The following is a 25,850-nucleotide window of genomic DNA, read 5'->3' as shown; positions in this document are numbered from 1 at the left end:
AGGAAACTGGCCATAAACCTTGATAAACCTTCTCCTAAATAAACTTCTTTGAGGTTTTCTTAGTAAGGATGAATTTTATGTGGAAAGACAGCAGTTTGGCTTGCTGCTCTTTCTGTAATTGGGAAACCTAAGAGCTAATAAACAGGCAGCGTTTCATCTAAAAGATACTCATCTTTATGTTCCACAACATTTCCCACAGTTTCCTGCTCTTAGTTTCTTTTCCTCATCTACAGATTTTGTACTGGTGGTGAAATGTGTTGGCAGTTATGACCACTTTTGTTGTCTTTTCAGGTTTTAATGCTTACCCTTCAGAATGATCCACCCACTCTAGAGACAGGTGTTGAGGACAAGGAAACTTTAAAAAAATATGGCAAATCATTTAGAAAGCTAATATCTATGTGCCTTCAGAAGGATCCTGTCAAAAGGTTAGCAACATGTTTATGTATCAGGCAAATATGTCAATGGAGAGAGCTGATGCAATTGTTGGTCAGTAAAATGACCCGATCGTGAGTAACACTCAGTAACTGTAATGATGCTTTCTTTTTTCTTTGTGTGTTTTATCTCTAGGCCTACAGCCGCAGAGCTTTTGAAGTGCAAATTCTTCCAAAAGGCCAAGGTATTTGTCTCATCTCACTATCTTTTGTTATTATTGCTGTCCGTTTGGATTTATGCCAGGGACGAGTCAGATATACACGCTGTGAATGCTTTTTTATGCGTTTTTTGATGTTTATACTTGGATGAATCAGCAATGACATAAAACATAACATAGCTACTATTATTTAATATATATGAGAAATAGTAGTATTATTGCCATTATATGAATTATTATTAATAATATTATTATTCAGAATTGAGTACATTTGGGGCATAAAGTTTAAATGTTGCTCTCTTATAATAAGCACTGTGTTTTCCTGAAATTTTTACTATAATAGTGATTAGTTAAGTAGTTAAATGGTGAATAGCCAAAATCTTTATAACAGAGTTATAAGATTACAAAATCCTTTTTTCAAGTAGATTAGCAGTTAGAGTAACAGTCTTTTTAATTCATTTTAATTTTGTGAAGAGTACTCCAGCCTCATCTTGCTGTTTCTGCATAGCCAGTAACCGATTAATACCAGTGACTTAATAAATCCATTTATAGTACTGTGCAAAAGTCTCTAGCCACCCCTCCATTTTTTATATTTTGCTTTCACAGAGTTAGACCTTCGAATAAGTTTTAAACTGGTCTTGAGCGATTGTTCTCCAGGCTCTCTGAAGGTCTTTCTTTCTTTAGACATGGCGGCTTTTTTCACTAATTTTTTGTCCAGTTTTTTACCTGACCATTTTCAGATGATTTTCAGATGATTTTCTTTTGCTAAGCCACTTAACACTTGACAATTCTCTAGCTGAATCTACTAAAAATACCAAAGATAACGCAATTTGACGGGTATAAAATGTTACTGGTGTCTAGTGTGTCCTTAAAAAATTTGGGTAAACTGCACAAGTAAAAGAAGAAAATAGTTTTTAGACCTGCTATTTCTATGTACAGCAGAAAAACTGTGAGTAAAAATTATATGGGGGGGGGGTTGCACTCTACAGCCATCTGTTAAACACAGTGGAGGCTCTTATCGTGCTTTCAGCCAGTGGTGTTGAGGATCTTATCAAAATTGGTTGAACTGTATATGTAGGAAAGTATCGTAAGATTTTCATCCACCATGCCTTGCCATCTGGTGAGCGTCCGTTTGACAAAAGCTTTTTTTTCAGAACGACAATAGTCCCAAACACACTGCCAAAGCAGTAAAAACATACCTGAATAGAAAAACACACAATGAAACATGATCAGTCATGGATCCAAGGAAGAGCTTTAAATGTCCTTCAGGAATGTCCTTCTGTTTTTGCCTTATATACAGTATTTTCTTGTTTGCAAATGTTTCAATAAATCGCTGCACTTATTTCCCATTTTCCTTGCAAAACATAAAGAAATAAAAGGTGTCCCAAGACTTTTGCTCAGTACTGTACCTCTCACATGTCGTGCAGCCTTTGGACTCCATTCCACTAACTGATATCATCTGGACATTTAAAAAGCCCTACATGACTAACGATTTATTGAGTTATATTTTGATCATTTTTTCACAGAACAAAGAATATCTGGTGGAGAAGCTTTTGAGTCATGCACCAAAGATTTCTCAGAGAGCGAAGAAGGTATGTTTGCGTAAACATTCCCCGTAAAATAACTCAGCTATTCACTCAACGTGAGCGAATTATGGCAGTGAGGAGGAACTGACTGAAGTGCCTGTCTCCAGCAGAGTGCTGCATTTACAGTCAACACATGCGATGCTCTGTGACTTTCTTCAGCACCTCAAACGCTTTACGCCCTGTTGTGTAGATTATGTAAAAATATGGGCGACTGCCACGTAACAGTCAGGCGGTACAGCTGTACCGAAGCGTGTGTCAGTGGTTTCATGTGAAGCTCTTTGCATGTGTCACGCCGGAGACAAACAGGGTTAAATTAATTGTTGTGGTTAGGTAACAGAAAGGAGCAGATTATTGCTCAGTTCACTTGCTCTGTTTCCCACTGGTCACAGTTTACTGAGAGGAAGTGCAGCTTTTGGACACAGCTGATATTGGCTTCACATAACATTACGCCTGGATGGCCAGGACAGAAGTGGGAACACGGGGCCATTGCCAGAAGGCAGAGTGCAAGTGAGCGTAGAGGTGGAAATTCACTGACATGGTAAAGGAAGGACATCGTAGATAACATGGTCATTTCTGTGCATGACGTCGTATTTACGCACAAACATAGCTTGGTGTCAATAGAAAGGGAGATGACTATGGTGGGTGGTATGTGGAAGTCATAACAAAGAATGCTAAATGGATATAAACAAGTACTGCAGTATATCAGAGTTTGACAGTTAAGTTTATTACAGCCATCACCTTCTAATTTAGACTGTATTTATGGTCACTGATACACAAATTATGCTAGCTTTGGAATTGGAGCCACATTACTTTGAACTTGCACAGCAATATTTGTGCCAGTGAGAATAAAATAAATGGTATCACTTTTAGAGAGTATAAAATAGATTCTGTGGAGCCTTTTTATCACAAACTGGTGATGCACAACAACTGAATATGTAGTGCAATGAATACATTTTTTACGCGTGTATTCCTCTTAAAAGTACAAAACAGACAGCATGCAGGGTTTATGCAGTCCAGGTAGTGTCTGATACACTTGATAGCTTTGCTTTGGGAAATGTGTGGGCTGCAGAGCCAGTGTCCTTGTTGCTTTGTCCCGATTTGACCTGCAGAGTCGTCTGCATTATAAACTCAGCAACATTACCCAAAGCTTGCAGAGACAAGCAGTATTGTAGAAACACTGTCATTGCAGGATGTTGTGACCTTGTGGCCCTGGTTTTGTTAGATCTTATCTCAAGACTCTCAAATCGTCTAGATCGTGTTCTCAGTGCACCTCTCTTTGATCTGTATTTTTCCCTTCTCTTCACGCCTCAGTTACCAATTGCTCTTTTTCAAATGTTTTTCTCCTATGTGGTATTTCACTGTCAGCAAATGTGGGATTCTTCTCTGATGAAACAAGTACTGCCTGGGTTTAAGAGACAAGACCTAAAGCCACACAACTACTCTTTGACTCAGCCTTAAAAGAAACCTGGCTTCTCCATTAACCTGCTCCAGTGAATGAAAAGGAGATGGCAGATTCTGTCACCAGCAAAGTAATTTAAGATGATAATGGAGCTAGAACATTACTCCTTTATCTAACAAATGGAACTAGGATTCAGAAATGACTTGCGGAAATGAGAAATAGGAGAAGGGGACTCTTACAGAACATACAAACAGGCATCTGCGAGGGATTTTGCTTTATTTTAAATAGAAATGTTATACAGGATCATAGCCAGCCATTTAAAATGAAGGTGTTTGTGGGTCCAAAAAACCAGCAGAGGGCACCCTTACACCCAGTATTGAGTGTCTAAAAGAGGAACTAAGGGGCTTTATATTAGTTTAAAGGTCACACATTAGTAAATAAAACTAATGTGTGCTTGAATCATTGATTTAATGCATAACAAAAAGTAACATGTGATAAGATTGGGATTGATATAAAGTTCAAATGTATGGTCTGGTGCACAAATGATGATGCAGTACTGATTGACTTCGGCTCGAATGCTTTCTGCAGCCTGATTTCTAAAAGAATGAAACAAAACACAGCTTTGTACCAGAGTGTGTCGCAGTGTCTGAAAACGCCATTATGAGTGAATGCCAGGATTTTTAGATTCCGAACAACAATGTTTCTGTTCAATCGTATTTTTAGCCTACATTTTTGGTTCGTTTCTCAGTACTCTTCTTTCTGTGAGTGAATGTCAGCTGGGTTTCATGTATGGCTGCCCAGTGCATTGATCTGTGTCTGTTTTGCTCAAGGACCCTGAGCAGAACTGGGGGAGTCTTGGTTCTGTGTCAGGTTTGGAAAATAAACCTGACACCACCGCAAGGGTAGTGCTTCTTTAACTTTGACCCCGTCTAGAGCTGGGGAATTTTTATGACCCTGCTGCCAGTGGCTTACAGTTTTGTGTGCTCCCTTCTGTAACACTGTGGTGCCCTTGTGTCTCATCTCGCATGTTGCTTCTCTTACATGCTTTAACTGTAGAAATGCAACAAATTATAGGCTTTATGTATTTAGGCTTTGATTTGCCATACTTACTGTTTTTGTCTTGTTATACTTGATACATTTTCAGTTATATAACTACTTAACTATAACTACTATAACTACCATGGTTAAGTCATTTATTTTTTCTCTTGTATTTATTGTGCTATGCCCGAATTATACCTATTGAAATGGTATAAGCAACTGGTGAAAACAGCTAATCGGTTGAGAAAAAACTTTCTTTCTAGTTCAGTGTAGGTTTAGTCAATATATATATTTACTTCTTAGTTCAGTAGTCATTTTAGTTTTTAGTCACATTTGTCAGATGGTGTAATAAGTTTATTACAGCACGTGTATGAAGGCTGCTGACTCACAGTCATGACAAGCCGGTCTCCAAAAACATATGCAACAGTGCTTCCTTGTGTTTGTGTTGACAAATGTAAGACTAAAAATAAAGATATTTTCTGTTCATTCTAATTTTAATTTCAGTTTGTTTTTAGTTTTTATATCTGTTAACTAAATGTTTTTTGCATCTATTTTGAAACATATTAGCTTATTTGTGACTATAGATGTTATATACTAGTCAAAAAAAGAAATGCAAGATTATGTTTGAACTACATATTTACGCCTAAACAAGACATTTAATATGAGGTTTAGGCTTCTCTGGGCATGATGGAAGCATTCACTCGTCTGCACATGGTCTGTACAAGTGTCTGGCTCTGTTGTTGAAGAATTGCTCTCCAGTCCTGGATGAGTGCATACTGCAGCTGTGCAATGGTCATTGATTGTGGCTGCCTCTGATGAACATGTCCACCCAGCAAGTTCCAGGCATCTTTAGTAGGAGACATATCAGGAATAAATGCTGGCCAAGGAAGTAGCTGGATGTGCTCCTGATCCAGAAAAGCTTGCGCTACTCTGGCAGTGTGGGGGGTAGGCATTGTCTTGCTGAAACAACTGCAGGGTGGGGTGCTGCTGCACGAATGGCACAAGTACAAGTTGGAGGACCGCATTTTGGTACCTCTGTTCAGTTCTGCCAAGAACAGTCACATCAGAGACAATGCTCTCGTGGACACCATGGAAGTGTGCACCAGCAGCAGCTCGGACACACATGCGAGTATCCAACTTGCCAATAGCCCAGACTCGGTCAGATTCAGTCAGTCGTGGCATGGAGACACTGATAACAATGTTGTACATACACTGTTTTTTGTGTTTTAAGACCACTGGCTTGAAAATGCTGTAAACTGAAGCAGTTTTGCTGTGTGCAAGTTGATTTGTCTTCCATAAACAATTTAAAAATCATGCAGTTGACTAAAACCAATCGGGCAGCATATGTTTGGGTTTCAAAATGACAATGTAACGCAAAGATTGAAAACATTTTCGCAACAGTTGTATTTCTTTTTTTTTGACTAGTATCTTTTCTAATATCTAAATCACAGGAAAAAAGGATGTTTGATTTTGTGAAGTTTGTCCTAACAAGAAAAACTTCTAAACTTTAAACTCCTTTTTTTGTTACATAGTAAAGATCTTTTCAGAACCAAGCAGTACCTTTGCCACTGCCGTACCAAACATACTTAACAAATGACTTGAATGTGGCTCTGTACGTTCACCTTTCATGTCACAAATGTGCAGCCACGTTATGTAAATCACTGAGGTCAGTACTCTTATTTAAAGGTCTGTAAAAGCTAATGGACTCATGGGTAAAGCCCAATGTACAGACACATGAAGTCAAAGGAGCACAAATAATTTAATTAACATTGTGTGCTGGATGTCGTAATGCTCCAGGTCAGGAGAGTCCCCGGCTCCAGTGGCCACTTGCACAAAACAGAGGATGGAGACTGGGAGTGGAGTGACGACGAAATGGACGAGCGCAGCGAGGAAGGCAGAGCAGCGGTAAATCAGGGCAGGGTAGGTGAGACTCCACAGAGGGAGGCATTAATCAATGTGTTTACTCTTTAATGATCATCATCAGTAAAAATCATCATCAAAAGAGCCAAGATATTTTCTCGGATCAGTCTGAAACTGTAACAGAACTTGTGCACAGAAATTCCGAATATGAGTTATTAAGGTGTTGCATGTCATGTCCAACCCGCAGATCAAACCATTATGCAACTTTCCCTTCTGTCTTAGACACTGTGCATTCCGCCCCTTCCTGATTGGTTAGTTTTTTTGGATAGCAGATGGCTTATCTCTGAGAGAGCCTGTCATGAGGTCGCTGTAATGAGCTGGAAGATAGCTGTAAGGATTTGAGGCAGGAGGAACTAGCAACTATGATCAAAGAGCCCTTTGATAAAGATTCCCAGCTTTAATGTATGATGCAATAAATAATACTCTACCGGCAGTAATGATTTACGAAAAGGGTTGTTTTTAAGGTATATATATTCTTCTTTTCAACACGGATGTGCTTTGGTTTGTTTTTTGCAAATTTCAGGCTTGCTGCTTTTCAGTTTAAAAAGAAAGGTGTAGGCAGATGTGGATGGATTGATATATACACATACAGTCTGTGAGCAGTGTATGGCTTATATTCATTTTTTGCTCTTTGACAAACTAAAACAGAACATATAACATGATTATTACCGTGTGTCTGACAGTAAATATGTAAAAATGTTTTTTTTCCCCCCTCCAGTCACGAAGGGTCAAAGATGACGCCAAAGATGTAAGTTAGATATTCCTCTCCTACACCAATTTGAACTTGCAAAATATCTTAGAATATCTAAAAAGACAAGTTGTCATAGACAAACCGGCCATATCCTTCTGCTGCTTTACAATTCGATAAGTTGCCAAAGGGGTATTTTTTATTTTTAAATTCTTGACTGGCCTACTTGAGCTGCTGCTTGTGTAAGAATCATGAACTCACTTAATTAATGTTTATTTCTCTGCTCGCATTTTTATGCAGTTTCATTTAAAAATTCCACGAATTTGATTTAACCTGTCTCATAAAGAGAGCAAATTGCTCCTCATTGATTGGTTTGAATTGACTTTCCTCTGTTGTCTTTATACGATGAGCTCTGATTTGATATTTACCAAGGATGTAATAGCATTTGCACAATTATGCCTCACATTTTGTTCCTCCTAGAATGAGGAGGATGCCAACAATGTCCCTATTGAAGGCTTGTCTATTCAGCATCCCCAGGTGAGGGATTCGGCAGCAGCACCAATTTGTCATGATTCAATGACCTTGATTCCACTGTGATCGTGTGTGTTTGTGTTCATTTCTGCGCGTGCACACTTAGAGCGTGTGTCTGTCTGTGGATGTGTCAGTGGGGTATATATATATATATATATATATATATATATATATATATATATATATATATATATATATATATATATATATATATATATATATATATATATATATATATATATGTGTGTGTGTGTGTGTGTGTGTGTGTGTGTGTGTGTGTGTGTATGTATGCGTGCGTACATGGAGACGGTCGGTCTCCTGGAGGGATGCTCTCAGCAGTAATAACTCAGAGTAAATGGCTGCCTGCCTGACAGTGCTAGCTCAGTGACTGGGTGTATCTCATCTGAAAACTCGCTGCCATTGTATCCCATTTTCTCTGGCTTTTGTCAGTCTGAAAATGAGCCAAAGCAGTTTGAGGTGTAGTCTTGTGTCCCAGTCAGGAATTAACTCTGACAGCTTCTTAGCAGTCATTTCCTTTCCATAATATTTCATCCTTGCCATATAAAAAGCCCATTCGTAATACAGTTTTGATAGTGATAGACCCTTACACAGTAAACCTTCATGTCTTGTTCCTTTTCTTCTCCCTTAAGATTTTCCCTGCTGCTGCAGTGAATGAAATACATTTTCTAGTAAAAAAAAAGAAAAAAAGAAATCACATAGTGTGTGCACACATTTCTTGTTTATGTTCATCTTGAAGTTTGCAGAATTTCATGCTCTCTCGTGCATGCTTTATGTGACTCTTACTCCTTACTCCTTTTTCACAGTGAATGCTTTTGCCAGTCTGATGTTTAATCTGCTTCATCACCAGATATTTTCTCCTGCAGGTTGAACCATATGAGAATACACCCTTCATTCAAGGTGCTGTGAACATGGTACTACGGCTAAGGTGAGACTGAGAGACACACATACACACATGAAAAAATCGCCAGTGAGATCTATTTTTCTAAAAGCAGTAAAAGCAAAGAAATGTGCAAATTTGTTATCTCTGAGTTTAAACAATGCAGGCTTCTAATAGACCTAATGATCTTTGGCTGCCACAGAAGGGATTTGGCATCACCGCTGATCCCCTTATCTCATGTTGTCTTACCGCTGTAGTCAGAGGGAGGGGTGTTACACATCATTGCCTCTCGCGGTGCTCCGCAATCTGCCTTCCTCCCTAAGACTCTTTGCGCTTATAGCACCTCACTCTTTTTGCTGCATTATTCAAGACATTGCTGTTTATGGAAATATTTCCGTGACTTAGGGCAGGCTTGCGATTTGGTCACATAATTTTGGCAGCAGGTGGAAGCTCAGTTACCTGTGTGGTGTACGGAAATGCATTTTCTATATCTTGGTCTGTGTTACTCAGAATGAAACAAACAGAGAAACAGAAGTAGAGCGAATGGATGCTGAATCGGACAGACCAATGTGCATTTTCGGACAGCTGAAAGTCTCCCTCTAGCTCCCCGACGAGCCCGGTGCTGAGCACGCTCTTGCTTGAATAGGCAACTGAAGGTCTCTCCCCAGGTGTCAATTTTATTCTGTGCTTACCAACAAAACAATATCTTGCATGCAACAGGTGGCGGCTACCTGTTCATTGGTGAAAATTCATTATTCTAACCTGGTGGTGAAAACGTGCAGAGATTTGATGGTTTTGGCTTTTTCTGCTCTTCAATTTCACAGCTTTAAATCAACTTTTAGGATTGTACATGTGTTTTTAGTAGCACGTCGTTTTTCATCAGCCAGCAAATGATATTGTGTCCACAGAGAAGAGCATCCACTGCGCTTGGTATCATTGTCTTTTTAGGTGAATTTGTGTAGTAGAGATATAGATGTGATGCTTAAAATGTAAAACCACATGTTTGATATAATTTGTTTTTTCAGAAAAAGGTACTGAAAAGCTCCCTCTTCTTTCAGTTACTCACATATTATAACATTTCTGTATCTTTATCTACATTTAAGGTTTAAAATGCTTTGTTTTGATCATTTCTGATGTTTCAGACAGCAGATGTAACAGTGGAATACCAGAATTTGTCATTTCTAGATATTTCATCTCCTACTGAACATGCATTTTCTGATTTCAATTGCAAGCAATTTGGTGCTGGCTGAGAAAATGTTTCTTTAGGAGTTATTTGACTTTTTCATTGTTAAGAAGCTTTTGGCTGGTATGTTTTAAAGTGAATCAGTGGGGCTTTATAAGATGAAAGACTGCATATTTTGGGATTTTCTTTGGCTGTGCTCCTGTGTTGTGGGGGCAGAAAGATATATTTCTGGCTTTCGCAAATAGGAAGAGGCTGCATAAGAAGCAGTGGATTTAGGAGGGCCGATTAAATAAAGGCTTTAGCTGGAATTTGTCGCAATATTTAATGTTTGGTTTTTTACTACTTTTTTTTAAAAGTTGAATTTAAAACCTGAACTGAATTATTACTGAGGTTTCACTAGCAATGAACAACTCAGATTTACTAATGAATAGAGTAGTTCCAACCCTGACTAAAAATCAGTAAAACTGATTATGAATAAAGGTTCTTGACCTGACATTAATCTCATTTATGAGCTGCCACTGTGTAGCAAATGCATCGTCTGTAATGAATAATTAGACAATTTCATCTTTGTTCTTTTTGTCATTTTGGGAGCCTAAAACATATTGAATGTTGTTACTTGTGCATTATTTTACTAAGTCTTTGAGAAGCTACATAAAAAACCCTCATCAATTAGGGGAAGTTTAAAGTTTTTCAGATGGTGAATACATCAAAGTAATTGCATTGCAAAGACAAAAATAAACAATTAATTGGTCTCCTTTCTCAGCTGATTAGCACAAGTTTGTGGTAATAGGATCCCCTCAGTAGCAGAGGTGTAGGAACAGAAGCGCTGTGATTGGTTCACTCTTTCTGGGTTTTTTCTTCTTTTTTTTTCCCTCAGTGTCATTGAGAACTCCTGAGAATAGCAATGTCAGCAGTTTAAAGGGGAAACGCTTTTGGTGCAATGTCACTGGAGCTTAAAAAGCCAAAATAGAACAGATGCAAATTGATTTAGCCAAGAGGTGACATTTCCTTGTGTTTTCTTAAGACTCTTGTTTATAAAAGGTAGCTAGAAGTTGACAAATGTCACCTTAGCTTCTGAAATATCATCTTGATATTAAATTTCAGAGAAACATAAATGTAGTGTGTGTGCTTCTGTCAGCCTAAGCCTGGAGATATGGGTTTATTGCTTGCGAGCTTCTTGACAGTTGTTTGTGAACCAAATAAACCTTTCTGTCTCGCTAACATTTGGAAGATTTATCCACCTCACCATCTGCACAGGCAAGCTGCTAGTAGTGGAAGTCGCTGGCACATTAATAAGGCCATGATTTCTCACCAGGTCTAGTTAATTATATGTTTTAGATGTTGGTGAGACAAAATGTGAAGCTGTTACTCTGGATTCACATTTTTACTTTTTATTACTTATAAATGACAGATTCATTAATAACAAAATGAGCTGTTAATAGCCAAGTTCACAATTAATTTCCTGAAGAGTTTCTCATAAGAAACTTTGCAATTTGGTATAAAGGAAAATAATAATTTCCTTGAAAGCCTGACTAATTTCACAAGTGAATATTTAGCGAGTAGTTAATTAAAGTCGTTCTCCTGCCATCATCAGCCAATAAAAACACTCTTTTAATCAAAATTACACATTTTAACCCTTTTTTGACATGAAAGAAATCCTTTCATTCCTCAAAATTGATTTTATTGGGCACAAATGTACAGACATCTTAGTTCCTGCTTTACTGCAGCATTTCTCTGTACTTGTCAACTCAGGAAACATTATCTTTACTGCAAGTGCCCTGTGTTTGTCAGGGTGAAACAGATGCACAATTTGTGGGATGCAGGATTTATGGTACTGCGTTTATGTCCATTTGTGAAGGTGTTTTCCTGCATAAAGGTTTATGCAGCCTATGCAAATGAGCTTCTTTTCAGTCCTTCAAAAAACCAACAGCACATAGCTTGATGTGGATGACACTGTGCACAGGACGAATGTTGATTTGTTGGAAACTGGGCTACAACAGTTGAGTTCACTGGGAACAGGAGAACTGCAAAAAAAATGTCTTTCCTTTCCCAAAGGGTCGCTGCAGTTCATAGATTTGTATATTTGATTTGGCACAGTTGCAAGGCTGTGTTTGTGTCTCGAACCTGTGCAGTCACATTTGTCTCAATAGGTTCACAAATGTGTAGGATAAGATCCACAAGCATAAACAGATTTACAAATGTGTACAACTGTCTGTGTATAATTTTGAGTACTTACAAATGCGTGCTTCAGTCCACACATGTACACAGTAAATTGAAGACATTTTTAAAAATACATCAAAAATTAAATAATCATAATTTACTAGTCTCTTAAATTCAGTTTCACAAATCTGATCATTTTCACTCTTCTACAATATCTAAAAATATTTGTGATATTTCACTTACAGATGGTTAAATATGCACGTATCACCTGACAGTTGCATATCATCAAGTGCGCATGTCGCTTCTAATGCTGTTAGCTTGACAGAGAATCACAAATTCACAAAAAGATACACAAAGCTATATTTAATTGCAAGTGGAAAACTGGGACACCTGAGCATCCTTTGTGTTTCTGTGTTCTGATACTTTTTTCTAAATGCACTGAATAGCTCATGGATCATAGCATGCAGATTTGTAACCCTTTTGAGATTAATTTAACTTTAACAATTTTTTCATGTGCAAGGCAGGGCACCATTGACCTAATAGCTTCAGCATGAAGAGCACTGAAAGTGTAGTGGAAACTAGAATTGTTTCTAACACTAGTTTTGCTTCAGCTCTTTGCAAGAACTTTGGTCTTTTCCATGAATAGCTAAAGGACCAAGAACAGCACAAATAAGAGTAGCCTGCAGAGCCGTTATTTGAGCTGCAACCATTGCCCCTGGTTGCAGCTCACACCTACAATATGTAGATGATGGTCTGCATAACTATACATACAGGCAAATATGGACACAAATGCAATACTGCAAGTCTGAGTAGATAGGAGCTAAGACAAGGAAATAGCATAGAGAAACCAGTCAATGTTCAACATAAATGCTCCTGGTTTGAAATAGAGCCAAGGATGGAACAAAACAGTGTCAGAGCTGGAACATTAAAGGTAAATACTCGGTGTATTTTAGGGGTCATAACTTCAACTTGACTAATCTAACACACATTATGAAATCATAATTTACTAATGATAGATAAATCTGGTTACCAGTTTCACAAGTTAGCCACAACTTGTTTAGTCGAGAGAATTGGTTTGTTGGGTTTGTTGCATATGGAACCGCAGCTCTGTGAATCAGTGTTTCTAAAGCGGTCACTAGTTTTCATTGAAGAGTCTTTAACTATTAGAAACCATATTCTCCACAATTGTAATTTGTGTTTTTCTTTAGGTAAAATACAGTAAGTTGAACTATTCAGCCGGCATGTGCTAACATAAAGACTAGCTTGCTGTAGTTCAGAGGTATCAAATTCATTTTGCAGTTTTCCCCAATTTGATCTCAAGTTGGTTGGACCAGTAAAACTATTGAGAAGCCTCTTAATTGTTAATTGCCTTATGTCTCAGTTTTTACACCTTAGCAGTTAAAAGGCTTATAGGGTATTGCTGTTACCCTACTCTGTGGGTGGACAGGCTTACACATTAAGAAATATTATTTCAAGGAAGTACTGGCAGCTTGTCGTGTAGTTTAAACAGTTTGAACTGTAGATCAAACAAACAAATAAACAAACAACAGCTAAAACTTTTATAGTAATTTGTAAAAACCAAAAACCAAAACCCAAAATAATAATTTTTCTGTTATTTTAATGGAATACTAACAATAAAAGTATATTTAGTTTTTATTTTTTGTTTATCTGTTACTTACTGTGGTGTCTTTGGCTCCGTTTACTGTTGAAAATACAGTTTTTTAGTCCATAAATCTGGGAAAAAAAAAATGTGTTTTTTTCCAAAGCCATGCAGTGGGCTTGATGTTTGACACCCCTGTTGTAGCTTAATAAATATTAAAAGATTAGATGATTTTTAAAGGACAATTTACAAATTTAGGTAATCATTTCAATGAGATTAACTGAACTACTTCCTCGTTTGTACTCTTTGTTCTTCTATTAATATGCAATCTTTCCTCGAAGAGTGGGTTCCCTACAAAATTTAGTTTATCTGTTCTGTAAAAATGATTTAGTGGGACTTTTGTTTGTTGGCCTTGGCTTCATGGCGTGCGGTACATTTGCATTTTCTTATCTAAAAATTCCAGCTGGCTTCATTATCAGAAACCTCAGTGACAGCCGACAATGCTGCGGTGCACTGGTGAAACCTGAAGACATTTTTAATGGATTGCACCGGAGATTTCTCTGCCTGTCTCCATTATGTAAAATAAAATGTTCATTAAAACAATATGATCTACTTATTAGTGGAGAAGCAGTCCGTGCATGTTATGATTGTACCTCAGTTATATTTTTTTAATGAAGAAATGGGTGCTCTCACTTGTTCACGTGGTTTTTTTGTTTTTTACAGTCACATGTGTAACTTAGCTCATAGTGTTCTCACATAAAAGGGTTGTTGATGAAATGCAAACTTTACTGTGTGAATCTTCAGAGGGATATCTCCATCCTCAGTCTGCTATACAGGGATAATCCCGAATGATCCAGGTGGAGTCAGTAGACAGAACATTTTCTAAACACTCTCCGCGGGCTTTCTACAGAGGAAGCAGATTTAAGTCCGATTTTTTTGGGCATGTTTATAATCATCTGAAATACACATTGCCTCATCAGCCTTGGCAATGTACACTCTCAGCTTCCACCCTGGGAAAAGAGATGCTTACATCCATCTGCTCCACCAGAATTTTTTTTCTTTTTCAACAGCAAAATGTTTTAAAAAAAGTCAATCTGACTCACAGTTAAGTGCTAGTAAATCCTGACTCCCACCATTTTTCATGCTCTTGCCACAAACAAACTCATTATGGATATGTCTTGACCTGTTTGTGTGTGTGTGTGTGTTGACTTATGGCTCTAATCTAATCTAAAATCGGGGTTGTGGACTAGCTGGCTGAGTTATTAAACTAGACTACACACCATATTAATCTTCCCTACATGCAGTTGTTTTGGGAGGTAGTGCTGTCAGGCCTTGCCTTTATCAGAAGAGAGCCGCTCCCCTGTCACAAATGCATTTTAAAGACAGATTTCTAATGCATGGGATGCAAATGAATGCAAGCTGATGCTGCAAGAGGCTGAAAGGCACATTTTATCAATGCAGTCAAACTAGCTGGATGTTTGTTTACATTTTACTACAGTCTACAGTTGAGAATATACTTCCTCAAAATTATAGTTGTATTTTAGAACTGTATTCTCTAATATAATATATTTAGTTACATTTACAATAATCACAGACAGATGTTAAACTGGGATCTTGCATAAATTAGCAAATACAAAGGTTTTCTGCAAATTTCAAAGTTTCAAAGTTCTAAGGTTTTATATATCAGGATATAATGGTCATTAAATAAATACAGAAGCAGTTTGCAAAACACTAAATGCACCCCATGATTCAGTTGCTTTAGCAGCAACTACTTCAGTTTCTCATATTGTTGTTGAGGAATTGTATCCCACTACCCTTTACAAACATTGAGGTTTGTTGGCATTTGTTTACGTACAGCTATCTCAACAGTCAGCTATAGTATTTCAGTTGAGTTGAGGTCTAGGCTTTGACTGGATCATAGAAACACCTTCGCCCTGTTCTTCTTAAGCCGCTCTGTTGTAGATTTTCTGCTGTGCTTGGAATCTGTTGAATTTCTAGTTTCAGCCAATCTTTAACTCAGTGATTGCAAAGTCCCCAGATCCCTCGGCTGCAAAACAAACCCAAATCAACACCCCTCTGCCACCGTACTGGTATGAGGGGTTTTTGCTGATATTCTGTGTTTGGTTTTCTCTATATGGTGCTGTGCATTATGGCTAAACATCTTCACTTTGGTTTGATCAGTCCAAAGGACATTTTTTCAAGAAATCTTGTGCTTTGCTCAGATGCAGCTTTGCAAATCTAAACTATCCTGGCATGCTGTTTTTAGAGACAAGTTCAGTCTTTTTTCTAATTTTACTGTCATGAGGATCAACTTTTAACAAGTTACATGAGGCCTGTAGAAACTGAGATGTAGCTCTTGGGATTTTTGCATGTTCTGTAAGCATTGCACAATCCACTGGGGGGTGATTCCTGGGACACCTAAATGTTCCACATCAATAAAGAGGCAAAACGTCTGCTTGTATAGGGGTGTTCATATTTGCTGAAGATCAATTAATTAAGTGCATTTGTTTATCCTGACATGGGTGCTAGTTTTCACAAACTGCTTCTAAATTTTGTGTTAGATAAATAACACCACAGTGAAAAATGTTGTGTCCTGTAATTCATCTGAGGTTGTATTTACAGAATTTTAAAACCTGATATGGAAGAAATGATTCGTATTATGCGACTGTCCTACTTTCACCAAATTATGCTTCTAAGGAAGATTTTGCTAATTTAGCTTCTAACAAAGACATTAATAAATTAATGTAATATCTGCTGCTTTTCCTAGGTTGTTCATTCGCTGTTATTATGCAAACTGCCTCAGTGTGATTAGCATAATTTATTGACACCTTTAATTGTGTAGGCTGCTATAGTGGGGGTTTTTGCCATCGCTGTGATTATGAGAAAGAAGTTTTCCTTGCTTGCAGTGTTTTAACATCACGTCATTGTTTTGATTCTGCAGCCCACAAGTTCACTTTTCTGATTTGACTCTTACTGATCTCGTTAGGTTTTTTAAATGAGAAAAAAACTCATAGCATGTACTGCACAAAGGTAGAGACAAACAGGCATCATTCGTGACCAGCAAGTGGAACACTTAGCATTAAAAAGGATATAACTTTTCCCCAGGAGTTGGTAGTGATTGCATATGGGACACAGTTAGGACACAGCTTATCCACCTTAGTAGAAATTACTGAAAAAAACTGCATTACTTGAAAGAAGAATTATGAATATTTATAGAATATAATAGTAAACAATTGTGAAATTGTTCATTATCAATATAATAATGAGGAGTTACCATTGTGAATGACTTATTACAGAAGAGGAATATAGTGAAATATGATATGCAGAGAAACTGGTGGAGTGGATGAAACAGAGTGTTGCAGAGCAGCGGTGACACTGACATCACACAGGGAGAGAGAGACAATTTTCGGCTTAAAAAGCTGAAAAAATTGGGAGGGTGTGTTTGGTTTTTGACATGCAGAGAGCGAGGCTTGTTAAATATGTATAAAACGGTGCAGTTACGTCTGTGTGAAGTGCCTTGCAGGCTTTGGGTTATTAGTTTGCAGCTCTTCTTAGTAAACTAAATATTGTTTGATGGGGGGGCAAATATGTTTTTAACACCATCGCTGCAGTCGTTACAAATGACGCAATTGGGGAGGGTGAAATACAGATCTGCACGGCCACTGCATGAAGAGCACATTTATTTATTTATTTTGCACATGCTATGAGAAGCCCGACAGACAGATGAAATGACTGTTACCCGAGAAGCAGTGAATAAGAATAACAGAACAGTGGCATATCTGTGACCCCGGTAGGTCGTCGTCTTGTTTTTCCGAGATGGGTTCATATAAGGAGGTATCCTGATGAGGTTATGTTCTCCTAATGGACTGCTTGTAACTAGAGGGTGAAGAAACGATGACTGCGATTGCTGCAGTTTCACCCCAGCTCATAGCAGGATGGTCATTCTAGAAGATGAGATGCGCTCTAACTTTCTGCTTGCTGTTTCTACTTCTGAACTGTCTGCTCTTGAAACCTGGGGGGAGTTATCTCTTCACTGTTTGATCACTTCTCTTAGATCACTGGAGGCATTTTCATTTCTGCTTTCATCCTGCTTGTTTCTAACATTGTGCTGCTCAGGTCATGTCTTCGCTCTGCTCTGCAACAAATTTAAATCTACCATTTCAGGTACTGCTCTGCAATCACATCCCCTTGTCTCTTTTTCCAGGAACTCCAAAAAGGAGCTGAATGACATCCGGTTTGAATTTACTCCTGGGCGAGGTAAGGGCTCAGCCTCAATTAATTTGGAATATGCTGTCCCCTATGTGGTAATATCCCCACATTAGATGACTGAATTGTTTTCTGTATACTGGGTAATGGCACTGTGCTCTGGACAGCATCTGATTCAGTCTCTAACACAATCACCTGCTAAGTGGCATGTATGAGGTCCAATATTTGTCATGTTATTCTCTCACAAGACACTGCTGATGGGGTTTCCCAGGAACTGTTCTCAGCTGGACTGGTCAATGGGCACGACGTTGTTATTGGTAATCCTGTGCCTCTTTATTCTCATAAATTGTGTTGTTTGAATACATAGCCTGCTTACTGGAAAACATCATCTTGAAATAATTTGTTAATAGAAAACCTATTACCAGGGTGACTTACATTTAAATTGGATCTTGGAATAACTAAAACTGGTTTTCTAGTCTTCATATTTACACTAGACTGCTCTTTCATTGGTAGCAGGAGCGTGTCCTAATATTTCCTCAGTATAAAGCGTGTTTGTTATTACTGAACACAATTATTTCCTCTATTACAGTTGCTGCTAACCTTCAAAAGATTGTAGATGACCCAATTACCTACAAAGTACTGACCTTTAAGCTGGTGAGTTTCCACATGATTGATGATTCATGACACCTGCCCTGGCTTTGTCTTGGCTTGCGATGTCCAGCCGTAAAGAGCTCGCTGGGGAAAGCTTTAGCGAGAACTGGAGTTATTAGACAGGAACTCTGCGTAAAACTAAAAGTTGTTCAGTTGATGATGCAAAGAAATTATTTTAGAAGAAGTGAAGGAGAAGGTTAGAGGATTGATGTTACAGAAGACATTAAAATTATTTACCTTTTTTTTTTTCTAAATCTGGACTTGAAATGTTTGGATATTTTGTTATGGGGATACAGTTCATTCAGGCTAATATAACATACATTTTCACATTTATTTTACACTCTGCACACTTTGTTAGCTACACCGTGCTGCTTCCAGTTTCTTTTCTTCCATATCGACATGATGGCATCACACAGTTGATTCATTTTTTTTGCTGCAAATCAACGATAGGACTCTCCCGTTCCACCACATCCCAAAGGTGCTGTAGTGGATTCAAAGCTGGTGACCATTTGAGGCCATTTGAGTACAGTGAGCTCATTGTCATGTCAAGAAACCGGTTTGAAATCATTTGAACTTTGTGGCATGGTGTATGATCCTGCTGGAAGCAGCCCTCAGAAGATGACACTCTGTGGTCATAAAGACGTGGTCAGAAACAATAATCAGACTTGCTACTATAGCCCCTCTACTTTGAGGTCAGACATTTTCAGAGGTGCTCTTTTACATACCTTGGTTGAAACAAGTGGTTATTTGAGTTACTGTTGCCTTCCTATCACCTTGAAGCAGTCTGGCCATTCTTCTCTGACCCATCAACAAGACAGAGAATTGCCCCTCACTGGATATTTTCTCTTTTTTTTTGGATCATTCTCTGTAAACCCTGGAAATGGTTGTGCAGGGAAATCTGAGTAGATCTGCAGTTTCTGAAATACCGATAAGCATACCATCTGCAAAGTCACTTAAATTGCCTTTCTCTTCTGATTCTGATGCTCAGATTGAATATCAGCAGGTCATCTTGACCATTTAGGCTTACATGCATCAGTCTAAGTAGATTGAATTGCTGCCTTGTGATTGACTGATTAACTGTTTGAATTACTGAGCAGCACTGAGCATGTATATGTACTGCAAAGTACTGGGTTGTGCAATGGGCAATATATAGCATTATAGCAACATCATTGTAAAAGAAAATATACGATGTACTAAAAACAAACATTCAAATGCAAATAAAAACAGCCTTAACAGATCGATATTCAATGTTTCTCAGTTCAACTTTAATAATATAACTACATTATGTTTTGTTTTATTATCTCAATTGTGACAAAAATCCAATACAGCATTGATTTTTTTTTTTTGATGTATTGTTACCGTTGTGTAACGAATCCACATTAATGAGTTCTTAATGAGGAAAATACGACATCCACATCTTCCCTTTTGTGGTTACTATAAAATCTTGTATCAAGTCTGTATTGTCTGTGGAGAGGAGTGCCATGATTTGAGTAGTCAAACACACTTTTTTAACCAACACCATCAATGTTTCCTTTGTCCTGGCTCTGTTAAATCGGAATTATTATTTATTTGTGCTCTCCACATTGTGGATTATTGTGAGCCTTCAGATGATTTTTTTTCTTTGACGACGGTGCATCTTTTTGCACCATCTGAATACACCATATGTGCTTTTAAGAAGTCCCTTAGTGCAGTGTGACCTATTAGAATGTGATATTAAGAAAGGAAATAATGCCAGTTCCTTTGTATTTGACAAAAAAATATGTAAATTATGTTTTATTGACCTTTGTGTAGTTGTGTGTAAACAACATCTGTGCTTTGGGTTGCAGTATTTTACAGTGTGACCTTTCTGCCATTTGCCTTATCAGCAGGTGGACAAATCTCTGGAGAGCCAGAGTGAGGGCTGTACTGGGCATGCCATGTAGATATATGAGCATGCTTTCATTTCCATGTGTTAACTCTGCACCTCTGCAGGCGGTGTTAAATTCTCACTGCAGCTCAACTCCGCCTTTCTGAACGAATTACGAGTTACGAGGGTGGTGTCACAAAACCCAGAGAGTGAGAATAATTACCCCTGCAAGGGGAACAATTCATAACACTTTATGCAGACAATTTATGGTGTGGGTGGCACTATGGCTGCTTTATGACTGAACTGAACAAGAGATCAGAATAGACTCATGAGCTCACAAAAACGGACTGTTTTAATAACAGTGCCTCCATGGTGATTACACAACTGCAGAGCCCGAGAGTGTATGGGTGGTTTTCTCAGATAAGGTGCAAATTGGTGAAGGACATTGGATGTTGGGTCACGAGCTTAAGCTTTTCACGAGGATGGCTGGTTCAAAAAAAGGAAAATGTATTTTCTTTGAGCAGTGACACAAATTAACATGCAGAATATATTCAAATATTGCTTCAGTCAAGGGGATCTGTGCAGCCTAAAACGGAGGTGAGACGAGCTGCTGCAAGTTAAAGAAATATGGGGAATTATTGGAGGAAGGTGTAATCATTGTTTTTCAGAAAGGTACAATGGGTTGCCAGGGGTTTGAGCCCATTTTGCCACCTCAGCTTTAATGAGGTCGGCCTCTGATGTCGGTTGTCTCGTTTCCAATCAACCTCAGAAATTATCTCAGAAGTTGTGCATGGCCAGTGGAGGTCAGTCAGGGTCTTTTATGCTAAATTCTAAAACTATATATATATATACTGACCTCAGGAGCACTGTTGTGTAGCAGCACGAAAGAGCCTTCCACAGACTAACACATAATTTTATTCTCTGCAGCTTTGAGACTTACCTTAATTGGAACAAACCAAACCATGAAACACACGACACACCAGATGATATGTAAATAACAGAGTCCACATCAGTTATATAGTCAACTCTAGCTACACAAACTGCTTAGCAGTGCTGCTTTAATCTGATATGATGCAGCAGCCACAGCAATGATAATAACTGATAGACTATTGTTTTTACAGCAGCTATTTTTGCACGAAATAGTGGGTAAACACATGTTATTAAAGAGAGTGATGCTTGTGTGCCATTAGGTAGAAAACTTTAATTAATGGGATTACCAACATCTTTGTTAACCTAACATTTCATATCGTAATGTTCCTGCAAAAAACATTGGTCAGATGTGACTAGCTTATATTTCTCTATTTCTTTTTCGCTCTTATAATTATAACCACTCATTTGCACAAGCCAGTAATTCTAATAAGAATTTTTATGACTGCTGATACAAGTACAAGCAGTGAGAAAATTCTGCTGTATTAGGTGTTTTCTGTAAGTTTGTGAAACTTTAAACAAACTTTAAAATTTCTGTGTTATGGAAGAAAACTTTATATATCACTGCTAAGCACTGTCAGATGTTAGTTTTTATATATAGTTGGTAGGAATTTTAACAGAGGAGCTCAAAAAGTCCACTGTACTATTCTGCCTGCTGAGTAGAAATATCAATGTTGGTGACTTAGCTGCTTAGAACTTGAATTATTAGAGAAAAGCCCCCACCAATGAATGACTAATGGTAACTTTGCTAACCTACAATGTTAGCAACCTTCTCTTCTCAGTCATTTGCAGCCACCTCCATTTTAGGCTGCACAGATGCCCTTGACTGAAGCAATACTTTAATATATTTTGCATAGTAATTTGTGTCACTGCTCAGAGAAAATGAATCAGCCATCCTCATGGAGAGCTTAAACTGGTGACCCAACACCCGATGGGCTCCACCAATTCGCACCTTATCTGGCAAAGCCACCCATACACTCTCTGAGGGCTCTGCAGTTGTGTAATCACCATGGAGGCACAGTTATTAATACAGTCAGTCGTTGTGAGTTCATGAGTCTATTCTTATCTCTTGTTCAGTTCAGTCATAAAGTTGCTGTAATGCCACCCACACCATAAATTATCTGCATAAATTTTGACTCTTTGGTACAGAGGTCGAATCAATGATTGGCTGCAAAATGAACCCAAATTATCACCCCTCCTCCGCAGTGCTTGACTGTTGGTATGAGGTGTTTGTGCTGATATACTCGCCAAACGTGGGGTCGTCCATTATGGCCAATCTTCTCTCTCTGGTCTCATCTGTCCAAATGGCGTTGTTCGAAAGTGTTGTGGTTTGTTCAGATGGGCAAACCTAAACTGTGCTGCCATGTTCTTTTTAGAGAGAAGGGGCTTTTTCCTGACAACCCTTCAAAGAAGCCATACTTGTTCAGCCTTTCTCTAATTTTGCTGTCATGAACTTTAACATTTAACATGCTCACTGAAGTCTGTAGAGTTGAGATGTAGTTCTTGGGGGTTTTTGCAGTTTCTCTGAGCATTGCTGACCTTGGGGTGAGTTTTCTGGGACATAAAAATCTTTCTCACTGTAGAATGATGGGCTTCAAATTGCTTTGAAATGGCCTTATGATCATTCCTAGATTAATGGGTAGGCACACTTGCTTCCCTAAGATCATTGCTGATATCTTTCCTCCTTGGCATTGTGTTAATGCACACCTGAACGTTTCAGACCTGCAAACTGAAGCTGTATTAATCAAGTAAATTTGATTAACAGCCCCTGGCTTCTACTTACCCTCTTAGTTCCAATGGAAGCAGTATGGGTGTCCTTAGTTTATGCATAACGCTCTATGAAAAAATTATTTTCCACATGACTGCATGCTATGTGGACAAAAAATAATTAAGAAGCTGATGAGTTCTTAATAATAACCGTTACTACCAGTTTAAAACGTAGCTTGTATCCGGTGAGGAAAATTAAAGCACATTGTGTCATTTTTTCTCTCATTTTGAAAATGAGTCTCAGATTTGGTTCCATATTAAACTCAGTTTCAGTAGTTTCAGCTCCCTGGTTCTGTTGATGATCCTCTGACTGTCTTCTTTCCCGTGCAGGCTTCCAGCTGTGATGACACGGAGATCCCTGATGAAGTGAAGTTGATCGGCTTTGCGCAGCTCAGTGTTAGTTGATGCTCTCTTCGTGACTGCAGCAGGTGAGACAGGGAAAAGAGTTCAGGGCAGACAGACTGAGGAGCACTCCACCACTTCCCATCTTCCCTTCCTCACTTCCTGACTCCGCCTCACCTTCCCCGATGCCTATCTCCGCCACCACCCTCGTTAGCGCCGGCTTCCCTGCTTACTGTCCTATCTTTAAACTTAACGACATTCCACTGCCCAGCGCACAGCCGAGGAACCTAAAGATGTACTCAGGTGGCAAAAGAAGGTGATTAAGATGTAGCTTTGAATGTTCTATTTATTTATTTCTTGAACTCGTTTTTGTTTTACATCACATTACCTCTGTGTTCAGCAAAGCTCTCATTATTTATTGAAATGAGAAGGGGTTTTTTTTCTTCCCATGCTGATTTGTTGCCACAGTGAAAACAAATTTGCTTTGACTCACATCTCACAAACGCACTCATTCGAGAAGTTTCCCTGAGGTCTGTGTCAGAATGTACGATTACGTTAATTTATGGGAAAAAGCACATTTTCATAAGAACATAATGAATGTCAAAAGAGAATGAATTGTATTTCCATATTAAGACCTGTTTCACATTAACAACCATTTGCTTGAGTGTGCAGGAAAAAAAAGGAGACCTGGATGCTACTGTGTATAATTTGCTGCTCTCAACAGTGTTAATGCTTCAAAATGCTAGAGGTGCCTTGTTCATTTTTCTGTGCCTAAGAAAGTAGTCAATAAATGAGACCGCACAAAGAGGGGGAACCTGCTGATTGCCATTTCACCAGTGTATTATTCCAGCAATGACACAATTCAAGTGAAGTATCTTAACTTAATGAGGCAAGCTAAAATGCACTTTTGGGCTGAATGTGTGGACCCGACAAACAGATGCTTAGCCCCTGGAGACAAGTTAATTTATGTGCTTCTGTCGTCAGACGAACACACTGTAACAGGACCTGCAGTCATATAATCTGTTCTTGTTGATGGGTTTTCAGATGCCGGGCTAATCAACAAAACCCAATAGTTGAATTTCCTTGCTCTGTCCTGCTGCACTACAAAACTTTTTCGTTCCCTGAAACATCATCGTTACTAAAATGTACTGTATGACGATGCTTCTGAAGATGAAACCAAACGGCAACTGCTGAAACGGTGACGAGCCATTTGTTTGTCCAAACAAGTCCAGTAGCTCTAAATTATTTTTTAGGTATTGAGGTGGTAAATATTAACTTCTACTAAATTCTTTATTTTATGAAGTAATTTATTGTGTTTTCTATGTACAGTTCTGTGTACCATTTCAACATATTACCCCTGTTCCTTCTGTAATCAGCTGATGTCAAGTTTCGGATTAAGAGCAACCAATAAAGAATTGCTATGATTTAAAAACAAGTGTGTGAAGTATTTTATAAAAAAAAAATTTAAAAAAATCTGTCAGCTGCTATTAGAATGAACCTCCTACACTTCAATCGATGTTTGTTTGTTATTGCAAAGGAGTTGAATAATTTACCATATTTCTGCAAATATACGTTTTAAACTACAAATCTGAATTCATAAATATAAAATGCACAGTTGTACATTTTAATACACAAAAAGTATAAGTTACTGTGACATAATGTGGTCTGGTATGACCAGTTGTTTATTTCTGTTAATGTTACAAACCTATACTACAGAATATCTGACATCATATAGTGATCTGTCTGGTTTTCTAGCTAAATAATAAAAAAAAAAAAACCTTAACGTAAACATGTTAAAAACAACCAGTTCTTGCATACACATAAATTATACACTCACCGGCCACTTTGTTAGATAGACCTATTCAACTGCTCGCTCAAACATCTAATCAGTCAGTTGCATGTCAGCAGCAGTTATGAGCATCAGAATGTGAATTTAGAAGTGACTTTGAACATGGCATGGTTGTTAGTACCAGATGAGATGGCCCGAGTATTTCAGAAACTGCTGATCTACTGGGATTGTTCTTGCACAATCATCTCCAGAGCTTAGAGAGGACAGTCTCAAAAAGAGAAAATATCCAGTGAGCGGCAGTTCTCTGGATAAAAATGCCTTAATAACCAGAAGAGAGTGGCAAAACTGCTTTAAGCTTAAAGAACAGCAACAGTAAGTCAAATAACCGATGGCTTAAACCAAGGTATGGACAGGAGCGTCTCTTAATGTTGGGCTTTGAATCAGATGAACTAAATCAGCAGAAGACCACATTGTGTGACATTAATGGATCTAATAAGTCTCAATTTGTGCTACAACATTTAGTACTAGCTATGCTAAACCATTTCCTGAGCATGTCCATCTCTTTATGACCACAATGCACAAAGCTTGGATCATATCAAACTGATTTGTTGAACATGACAATGAGTTCACTTTACTGAAATGGCCTCCACAGTCACCAGATCTCAGTCAAATAGAGCACCTTTGAGATGTGGTGAAATGGGAGATTCACATCATGGATGTGCCACTGAAT

The 25,850-nt window shown here is 38.2% G+C and overlaps 1 protein-coding gene across 1 annotated transcript in view; it reads left to right on the top strand.

The window, feature by feature from the left end:
* stk39 (serine threonine kinase 39) overlaps window positions 1-24,755 on the top strand; it is a 32,622-nt gene extending 7,867 nt beyond the window's left edge. Inside the window, exons 8-18 of the mRNA XM_031743323.2 lie at window positions 292-425; window positions 568-616; window positions 2,116-2,181; window positions 6,410-6,532; window positions 7,251-7,280; window positions 7,701-7,757; window positions 8,636-8,697; window positions 17,797-17,849; window positions 18,047-18,115; window positions 18,388-18,452; window positions 23,320-24,755. Coding sequence (XP_031599183.1) covers window positions 292-425; window positions 568-616; window positions 2,116-2,181; window positions 6,410-6,532; window positions 7,251-7,280; window positions 7,701-7,757; window positions 8,636-8,697; window positions 17,797-17,849; window positions 18,047-18,115; window positions 18,388-18,452; window positions 23,320-23,394 — 783 coding nt within the window. The 3' untranslated portion in view covers window positions 23,395-24,755. The remainder of the gene's footprint in view (window positions 1-291; window positions 426-567; window positions 617-2,115; window positions 2,182-6,409; window positions 6,533-7,250; window positions 7,281-7,700; window positions 7,758-8,635; window positions 8,698-17,796; window positions 17,850-18,046; window positions 18,116-18,387; window positions 18,453-23,319) is intronic.
* Window positions 24,756-25,850: the final 1,095 nt, after the last annotated feature.

This window comes from Oreochromis aureus, linkage group 16 (genome assembly GCF_013358895.1).
Source record: "Oreochromis aureus strain Israel breed Guangdong linkage group 16, ZZ_aureus, whole genome shotgun sequence".
Taxonomy (NCBI): Eukaryota; Metazoa; Chordata; class Actinopteri; order Cichliformes; family Cichlidae; genus Oreochromis; species Oreochromis aureus.
The sequence above is the reverse complement of the archived record's forward strand: the minus strand, read 5'-3'. Positions and strand labels throughout refer to the sequence as shown.